The 9622-nt window shown below is 31.8% G+C and overlaps 2 protein-coding genes across 3 annotated transcripts; one reads left to right on the top strand and one right to left on the bottom strand.

Moving 5' to 3' along the window:
* The first annotated feature begins 708 nt into the window (after positions 1 to 708).
* LOC109855533 (negative elongation factor B) lies at positions 709 to 3939 on the top strand. Its single transcript, XM_020429912.1, has 8 exons — positions 709 to 1334; positions 1433 to 1912; positions 1980 to 2147; positions 2310 to 2435; positions 2501 to 2770; positions 2905 to 3189; positions 3291 to 3491; positions 3587 to 3939. The coding sequence occupies exons 1-8, from the start codon at positions 1206 to 1208 to the stop codon at positions 3740 to 3742; spliced, it is 1815 nt and encodes a 604-aa protein (XP_020285501.1). The 5' UTR covers positions 709 to 1205; the 3' UTR covers positions 3743 to 3939.
* Positions 3940 to 4170: 231 nt separating this feature from the next.
* On the bottom strand, positions 4171 to 6938 carry LOC109855527 (putative RNA polymerase II subunit B1 CTD phosphatase RPAP2). 2 transcript variants are annotated; one of them, XM_020429893.1, is made up of 6 exons: positions 6810 to 6938; positions 6633 to 6747; positions 5043 to 6566; positions 4746 to 4903; positions 4448 to 4627; positions 4171 to 4382 (listed from the first exon to the last, which is right to left on the bottom strand). In XM_020429893.1, the coding sequence occupies exons 1-6, from the start codon at positions 6857 to 6859 to the stop codon at positions 4232 to 4234; spliced, it is 2178 nt and encodes a 725-aa protein (XP_020285482.1). In that variant the 5' UTR covers positions 6860 to 6938; the 3' UTR covers positions 4171 to 4231. The 2 variants fall into 2 exon arrangements, with proteins under 2 accessions (XP_020285482.1, XP_020285488.1); XM_020429899.1 differs by having other exon boundaries at positions 6633 to 6764; positions 6810 to 6907.
* Between the last annotated feature and the right edge of the window lie 2684 nt (positions 6939 to 9622).

Below are 9622 nucleotides of genomic sequence, written 5' to 3'. Positions count from 1 at the left end.
GCGGCTGAAACCGTCGTAAAAAATTACATTAGGATGGCCGCTCTCAGGTTTCTCTCTGACCACAGTGGTCACCCTCAACTCAATTCGGTTTCACTCCGGTACGGATTAAATTTAGTGTTCCGTTTCCATTGGAAGTAGAGTACTTATAGATCGAAGCGAAAGCGAAATCAGCACAATTTGACAGGTTTCCATCGACTTGAATTTGATTCTACGTCGCATTAGGTGTGAATTAATGCTTCGGTGGAAATTAGACCTGTGTAACCATAGGCATCTATACTATACTAGACTGCGAGGCTCCTTATATATGTACTATATTCGTATTAAATCGGCTTGGTCTCAGTAATGTAGACAATGTTATATTAAGCTGGCACGATAGATCTTTTTCACGCGTATCACATTTATAATGACATAAATTACCAAAATTATACAGTGAAAAACAAAAAATTTTATTTGATTCGCGTACCAAAAAGATGTACGGTATAAACTAGGCCATAGTAAGTTCCACTTGCCGTTTGTAACGCTTGTGAGCGTTACCCTATCTTTGTTTAACTTTCGATGAAAAACGAAAATGAAATGATTTCATGAGCAAACGGCAAGTGGAACTTACTTTATATTATAGAAATCATGTTTTTTTTTATATAGAATTATATGGGACTTTTTGTCAACTTACTGAAAGAAATCTTAAGCCCAACACTACGTATTGCAGACGTGAATTGGATTGGGGTTGCGGAAATTAGCCAATCAAGACGAGGCAGCTTCGTCTTGATTGGCTAACTTTCAATTCGCAAACCGCAATTCTAATCCAATACATGTCCGCAATACGTAGTGTGACACCGGCTTTAGAATGGCCTATGGACTAGCTTAATACGATCCTTTGAGCTACATCTGCAACAAACCAAACCTCCACAAATAGTCACATTAATGCCAGAGCGACTGATGGTTTGGTGCTCTTTTGGCTCAGCGGACCTATAACAGAGTGACTAATGACCCATTAAACGAGAAGAAGAAAAATTACAAGATTGATGCATATCAAAAATATAAATTGTTGTTAAACAAATATGATAAATTACATTGAAGTGAAGAATAGATTAATAGTAGTGACGACTAAAGATCGCGTTTTGTTGATATGTATTAAATTCAAATGAAAGTAACTCGAGAACCAAAAAACGAGAGTGTAAAGCAATTTACGTATCAACTTCATAAAGATGAATTCAGGAAAGAGTAATGGTGAAAGTAGCAATGGACTAGAAAACATTGATATACACGGACAGGAATTTTTAAGAGATGCATTGACAAGTTGCACAGATCCGCTCAAAGCAATCGAAGAAATTCAGGTAGACAATCAAGATATGTCACATATATCTATAGAGGATTATCATTCTCGTATCAGTATATTGTAATATTATTAAATAATATCTATCATATTTTTTAGTTACAACATGGAATTTTGTTGCCATCACTGAGGCCTATGTTGCCTCTTCTTGATTTACATGGGGTTAGAAGGTTGGATTTTCATGCTTCGGTACTTGAAGAACTGCGAGAAAAATTAATCAAACGAATTAATGAGATTGGTACTGAAAGAGCTGATAAAGGTGCATCCGGAGATCGAAGACTAAAGGATTTATTATCTAAAAGTTTCCCAGCTGTGAGAGTTGATGCCTTGAGACCAATTGTTATGTGTATTTTAAGAAATACACCGCACATTGAAGACAAAGTTTTGCGAGTATTAGTTAGAGAAAAAGAATTGTATAATGATGCTGATACAGAAGTAAAACGCCAAATATGGAAGGATAATCAAAGTCTTTTTGGAGATGAAGTTTCACCTTTATTCAGTCGTTACATTATTGAGAAGGAACAAATTCTATTTGATCATAGAAATTTGAACACTTTGTTTTTTACACCATCACCTAAGGTTTGTCATTTTATTATTTAAATTCACATATAAACTCTATTAACTATCTAATTTTCTTTTTATACAGGTAAGAAGACAAGGAGAAGTTGTACAAAAATTAGCACATATGATTGGACGTAGTGTAAAATTATATGACATGGTGTTGCAATTTTTAAGAACTTTGTTCTTACGTACAAAAAATGTTCATTACTGCACCTTAAGAGCAGAATTATTAATGGCATTGCATGATTTAGAGGTATGACTACTTTTTAGTATATCTTCCAGTTATTTGGAAGAATTATCCAATTATTGGAAAAATAATTATTACGTTATTTGGAAGAGTAATCCAATTGTTTATTTATTATAAAAGTGATGTACATAATTTAGATATTGCCTCAGGTTTGTTATGTGTTATCAGGTACAAGAGATTATTTCAGTGGACCCTTGTCACAAGTTCACATGGTGTTTGGATGCATGCATCAGAGAAAGAAACGTAGATGTTAAGAGATCACGAGAGTTGCAAGGATTTTTGGACAGTATTAAGGTACAAAAAAACAAAAAAAAAAAGCTAATACAATCAAGAAAATATATAAATTTAATTTTCTTTAGAAAGGACAAGAACAAGTATTAGGAGATCTAAGTATGATTCTGTGTGATCCTTATGCAGTCAACTTTTTAGCTACAAGTGCGATCAAAATAGCGCTTCATTTGATAAACTCAGAGACATTACCTAGAGACAACTCAGTGCTTGTGTTGCTATTGAGAATGCTAGCATTAGGATTATCTGCTTGGTTAATGATAGATAAACAAGAATTTAAAGAACCAAAACTGGACAGCCAAGTTGTCACAAAATTTTTACCAGCTCTTATGTCACTCATGGTACTTTTAATGATTAATTAAATCTCCTTAAAAAAACGAGTTTTTCAAATAAACTCCTAGTATTAACTTCCAGTAGTAGTTTTACTTAGTAAAAATATAGATATACAAATAATATAATAACTCTTTCATTTAAGGTTGATGATCAAATAAGACAATTGAATTGTAAGCTCCCACCAGATGAACGAGAAAGTGCTATTGCAGTAATAGAACATTCTGGACCACCTCCTGATGCATGTCAAGCATATGCTCAGCTCTCTGGAGTAGCAGCAGTTTTGTCTATGTATTACGCCTTACATGTCGGAGGTAGTGGTGGAGTTGGTAAAAGCCGCGGGGATGCTACAGGTTTAATGAGAGTACTCGCTACACTTCCGAATTGTGAAGAACACCGGGCTTATGAAGATCCATTTTTGCATACATTGGTAATTTAAAATGCTACAAAATCATTGTGAAAAGTATCACAGTTTGCTGCAAAATTCTGTCTCAAAATTTTAATTATAAACCTTACAATGTTTACTTGTAGGTATCATTGTTAATATTAAACATGTCTGATGAATTTTCCAACGAATCATTCTGCACCGTTATATTTGACGAATTCTTATTAGGTGGTTTAGGTAGAGATAATGTTACGCGACACCTATTAAAGTTGCTTTGGTACATACATTCTAAATTGCCAGCCACGCGATTGCATTCGTTATTAAAAGCCTTGCAACCAACTAGTCAGGTAATATATGCGTTTATTGTGTGCATTAAATCTTTTTTCAGTATATCAAAAAATTTTTTGTGCTGTTATAATTAAATTAAATGGTTTTTAAATAGCATAATGAGGCAGTTCATAACCTTTACGAATCTCTGAGGCTCAAAGTCGGTACTAACTCTACAGAAGATCACTTAGCACCATCTCAAATGGACACATTAGGTATTGATTGTTCATCCTCTGTGCTTACTGGAATGTCAAGCACATGCCCACTTTAAAAATATCCGTCCAGTTAATCTGGGCAAAGCGATGAACTCATAAGTTTAAGTATAAGCAACAGCTTTACACATGTATTATATGTATGTACTGTTGTTGCTATCGTTGAGATCATCACATCTGTATTTTTTATCTCTAATAGATCAGTATGTATATAAATTTCCAAAACTTCTTTTATAAATTTTAATAAAGTATATATAAATATGTATATATCTGTGTGTGTGTATTTTACATACATAAAAAAGAGCTATAAAGCTACGATGAGCATTAAAAATAATATCTACGTATAAAATAGTTATAAATTAGTATATATGTGTAAAATATAACGTACAATACTTAATAATACATCAATTTTGGAAGTTTTATATTTAGATTACAAAAACATATATATAAACATATATATATATAAAATAATCAAACTATACAAAATATTACGCACACGTAATTTATATAATTTACAAAAGATTAATCTTTTTATGTTTATTTGTTATTTAATTTATATCCATTGAGTTTGTTACTTCCATTATAAGTCTATCCAAATAGCTAGAATCTAATTTGTACGACATAAGGATCATTGATGTGTATAATGTGGCTTGTTTAGTTTGAAGTAAAGACTTCATCTGCACATCAATTAAACTTAACCTGAAATGTATAAGCAATTTTAGATCAATTGCATTTCTAGTTTTCTTTTAAGCTTTATAACTTACATTTTAATGATAAGAAGTCCTACAAGTGTCCACTCGGCAGCTCTGAAAACAATGTTTGCAGCGGATAAGTTAAAAGTACTAATTAAAATCTTGATTAAAGAATACTTCTCATTGTTATAAGTAAATTCCGCTATTGAGCAATTTGTATTAGACGTCAATGCACGCAATAAATCTGGCAATCTATAATCAGATAATACACAAATATAAATTATTTTCTAAGCAAAAGTAAACGATTATAACTTAAATATTAAGTTTTTTTAAACCGATTTCTTATCGTAACACTAATCGAAACTATTACATTTTATTAAGTTTGTCCAAAAAAATTCGGCGGCGAATTGCATTAGGAGTGTGAGAAGCTGTTAATGGTAATACCGGTTCGTCATCTTCATCATTTTTGTTTTCTGATTCGTTATTACTGTCTTCAAAAATTGTTCGTCCTTCATAAAAAGCACGCACCTATTAACATATAAAAACAATCAGTTATATATGTATATATCTTCTGCCTTTGCAAGTGAGATCAATAAAAAGTGAAAAGGTCAATTAAATAAAATTGAACAAATTAAATTTCTGATGAAAAAAAGATAAAAGATCATACCTTTAATTCCATTTTTTTTCCTTCTTCTTGAAGCACAGAAAAATGAGGTAAAGGTTTCAACATATTTTTTTCCAAGATGATGCAATCTTCTCGTTCGTCTTCTAACTGCAATCTATTTAATTTTTTACATAATTGCTCATATCTGTCGTGCTGCGCAAGACTTTCTAATAACTTGCATTTTTCATCCTCCCCACCCAGTAACAGACGAAGCGTATTTTCTGTAATCCATTCTCTGACATTCTGTTCAACACGCATTACAAGTAAGTAACAACAATTGACATGTGTTTCTGCGCTACCAAATTCTTTCTGTTTACACTTTTTATTTTTACTACTTTTATTATTATGTTTTTTTTCCTCAGGATTGTAACCAGATGTAGAAGTTACAATATTGTTGGTGTATTCCTCAAATAAGTACGGTTGTATTATTTTTTTGTTGTCTTTACAATTATTCTCTGTATTCTCACCTACTTGATACTCAAGTTGTTTATTATCATTTTGATCATTATATAGTTTGTCAGGATAAAATTGCAACTTGTTATTATCACCATTTTGGCAACTGTTTATTTCATTTAACTGAGTTTGTATTATGCTTTTACCGTTATTATTTTTACTGTTACTTTCATTTAATTGAAATTGTACTTTCTTGCATCTATTAGGTCTAGTTTTGTTTATTTTAGTTTGAATATTTATTTCATTCAACTGAGGTTGTGTTCTATCAGTTTTACAATCATTTTTGCATGTAGTATTTATATTTGTATTTTTGTCTGTATTTCTAATGTTATCTTCACATGAGTGTGGCATATTTTCATATTCTTTGATAATTTCTACATCTAAATTATCTAATTTTATATCTACTTTCTGAATTTTATTGTCACAGTTGCCTGTACGATTTATAAGTTTTATAGATTCACAATCTTCATTTTTTTTATTCAATCGCAGTTCTGATAAATATGTGTTATCACTAAACAAATCTTGCGGGTCAATATTTTCAGAAACGTTACTTATATTGTTCGTTTCACTATTCAATAAAGTAGAACTATGTATACTTTCTTTTTTCAAGTTTGATATATCAGATAATCTATTTTTTCTTGTTTGCTTGACTTCCAGAGATTCTTTGTTGTATTCATTATCATCTTTCTTGGACTCTTTTACACATTCAGCATTGTCAATATCTATATTCTGGTTAACAAGTTTAATTCCAGCAACATCTATTTCATCTCCAAGAACATGTTGTTTAACATTTACAGGTAAAATTTGAAAAACTGGTATATCATCTTTTTCTCTTAGCCATAATGGACTTTCTAACATTTGCTCAAGAAGGAAATTAGCTGCTCCATAGCAAGACGAACTGCAAAATTTTTTTCGTTTACTGATATCATATACTTTGTTATTACGAGTTGATATGTGATACTGTTGGCAAATGATAACACTCAATGGTTTGGAACACAGAATATATCCACACAGCTTTACTATTGATCTTTCTTCTATTATATCCTCCATGTGACTTTTGCTTAAAAATTGTAGCTGTAATTAGTAAATATTACTGTTATTAAATATCCAAAAGCAAAGACGATTTCTTAGTAAACTTACATTTTGAAGAAGCCAATCTGGATTTACAGTAGGTTCTAAAAGCTGCTCGACTATTGCAAGAGCTTTTGCATCACATTGTTTCTTCTTGATAATAGCTTGCTGTATTTGCACTTTGCTTCAACACAAATTTAACTTAAGTAAGCTTACATCTTTTTTTTCTAAAAGTATATAACTTACCTCATCTTCTTGGCTTTTAATCTTTCACTTGCTTGTTTTTTTGTTGACATTATAGATATTTTTGGCAAACTAACAAAACAGACCTGTCATCTGCAATCCACGTCTGTACTTAGGTCCGAGTTCATAGTCGTTTCTCAACTCTTAAGCCCATGTCACACTACGGATTAGGATTGAGATTGGATTGAAATTTGACCAACCAGAAAAAAGAAAACCAATTCTAAGTTTAGTGATCTTTGCTCTGATTGGCCAAATTGCAATCCAATCTCAATTCTAATCCGTAGTGTGACATAGGCTTTAGATCTCGTCTCCAATCTCAAATTTCAGCTCTCAGATCTCGAATCTCCAACCTCTCACTACGTAACCAATGGTTACGTAGTTGCCAATGTGCACTACCTATGGACATAGCGCTGGCTTAAAGGGCGAAAAAGTGATTACACATTTTTCTGGGCCTGGCCGCTCTCAGGCTTCTTTCTGCTTTCATATTCTCGCTCAATCATGAAAAACCGAATATCATGAGTAGCAACTACACTGAAATTTGAGGTGGGAGATTCGAGATTTGAGAGCTGAAATTTTTGAGATTGGAGACGAGATCTAAGAGTTGAGAAACAACTATGAACTCGGACCTTAGTTTATTGAGTTTTACTGAGAGAAGAGAATCAATCAAGGGTGCTTTCTAGCTACGTACAGAGAAGTGCACCGTATCGTTCCGCTCTAAGGGAAGGTAATTTCGGTAGGAGGGACAGTCGGAGGAGAAATTTCCGAGAAATACTTCTCCTGGAGCGGAACGATATGATGCACTTTTCTGTACACAGGCGACGCTGTGTAACACAGTCTTTTAAGCCCCTTGCACAATGGAAGGAATAGCGATAGCGATAGAAATAACACTAGTTTCAAAGATTTTATATTTATAAATAACGGTAGGAACATCGGAGTCGAACATACAAAAAATACACATGTATCAATGCAGTTCAGAAAACGGAATAAGCAATAGCAATAAAATTTCCGACGAGTTGGAATTCTGTGTTTATTGCTTATCGCTATTACTATTCTCTCGCATTGTGCAAGAGGCTTTAGTGTAAGAAAGAGCATATCAGTGTGTCTCACTCACACTAGTGGACACTGTGTTGCACAGTGTCGCCTGTGTACGTAGCTGGAAAGCTCTCACTGTATTACCCTTTTAGTTCACGAGTTCCATAAATGCACCAAACCAATAAATAATGTATAAAAACTATTGGCAGTTCTTATTTCTTTTATCTTCTATATAAATAATGATAGTAAATATTAAAAGTTAAAAAATATTTCAAAATCAAAAGTTTTTTATTACATACATTTCTAGAAAATAAAACACATCTTCGTGACTACCAATAAGTTCTTAAGTCAAAATTTTTACATACCAATTTAGAGTGATCTGTTTTTTTATTATTTCTATTTAAACATATCAATTCGATTTATATCGTACAACTGCTTTATCTGCGTGTTTAAGGCACGTGTTGCTCGATGTGAAAACGAATGACAGTTCTTAATTATTATTACCGCGGAACATTTGGTTTTGATTAATATTGAGCATATGTATATAATATATAATATCGCATTAGATTTGAGCTATTCTTAACAACTAACATAAACTCGATTTATTGGCATTGTCTTCTCAAATAAGTGTACACGATTCTTACAAAAAGAACATTGCATAACACGTATGTTATGTGATTAATCCTTTGGAATAAAGCACGCAATATGCCAACGTAAAATTGTGAAATCTGTAACAGCGTAAAGATAAAAACATTGAGTAGAATAGAATATTAAAGTACCCACACAGACATCCATCCATCTAGACATCTATTAGACATCTATTAGATGTCGCACGGAGCTGTCGACGTCTAATAGACGTCTAATGAAGTTTTTGTTCTGTGTGGGTAGTTTAGAATGTTAAAAGAAAAAAAAACAAGTTTTTACAAATCTAAGGTATCAAAGATTAACATAATTTGAAATATATCAAAATCCATATTTTTGTTACATTTAACACCAAAATTGGATTGTCTAATTCTTATTTCGTATATCTATCTTTTATTAGAAGAACAAGTAAGTATCAAAAATAGCTGCTCATAATGTCAACATGATAAAGATATGACTTTATAAATTTTCAACAGTTAAAAAGTCAAAGTTTGGTAAATGTTGGACCTGTTTTTGTTTCAGTTATAACAACATCTGTAATATTCATGCAACTTAAGACACTCGTTTTTTAAATTCTTCGAAAAAAATGTAAAATTGCTAAGTGGACGCTAATAAGCAATACAGTGAATCAATCCAGAAAAAATGAAATATTGAGATATTTATGTAGTGTGCTTCTTTAGGTATCAAAGAACGTTTTCCAATCGTGTTTTTAAAAACTTAAATGTTTTTATATATCAAAAATACACAAACATCTTAAAAAAATATATACAAACATCTTTTTTTTTTTTAATCTTAACGCGTAATTTACTCAAAATAGCGATGTAGGTTGACATTGTGTATTGCTTATTAGTGTTCAAGTGTACGTATCTACTGCTAATATAAAATTTTTTCTAGAACATTTTGTATATGTACATACATACACGATAGCTCATATTTCACACGTATATAATGTTGTTCAAGCATCATTAACATTATACACAAAATATATCAATGAACATATAATGACAACACAACTTTCATGTTGCTCAAATTCACGAAGTACTTCTTCGTGAATGTTGGCAAAAATTATTATATAGAGTCTTCAAGATCACATTATTAATTCTTGATCAGCAAGTTTCGGATCTTTTCAACACTACAAATTT

The sequence above is a fragment of the Pseudomyrmex gracilis genome, unplaced genomic scaffold (genome assembly GCF_002006095.1).
Source record: "Pseudomyrmex gracilis isolate BER0280 unplaced genomic scaffold, ASM200609v1 scaffold_3, whole genome shotgun sequence".
In the NCBI taxonomy this organism is placed as follows: Eukaryota; Metazoa; Arthropoda; class Insecta; order Hymenoptera; family Formicidae; genus Pseudomyrmex; species Pseudomyrmex gracilis.
Note: the sequence above shows the minus strand (reverse complement) of the source record. Positions and strands in the feature narration are given on the sequence as shown.

Bases quoted from the DNA above. Each gene is read 5' to 3' on its own strand.
- LOC109855527 (XM_020429893.1), bottom strand. From the start codon at position 6,859: ATGTCAACAAAAAAACAAGCAAGTGAAAGATTAAAAGCCAAGAAGATG. The intron at 4,904-5,042 runs GTATGATCTTTT...ATATGTTAATAG, and splicing joins GAAAAAAAATGGAATTAAAG to GTGCGTGCTTTTTATGAAGG. The intron at 4,383-4,447 runs GTAAGTTATAAA...TATACATTTCAG, and splicing joins GGACTTCTTATCATTAAAAT to GTTAAGTTTAATTGATGTGC.
- LOC109855533 (XM_020429912.1), top strand. From the start codon at position 1,206: ATGAATTCAGGAAAGAGTAATGGTGAAAGTAGCAATGGACTAGAAAAC. The intron at 1,913-1,979 runs GTTTGTCATTTT...CTTTTTATACAG, and splicing joins TTTTTACACCATCACCTAAG to GTAAGAAGACAAGGAGAAGT. The intron at 3,492-3,586 runs GTAATATATGCG...GTTTTTAAATAG, and splicing joins CCTTGCAACCAACTAGTCAG to CATAATGAGGCAGTTCATAA.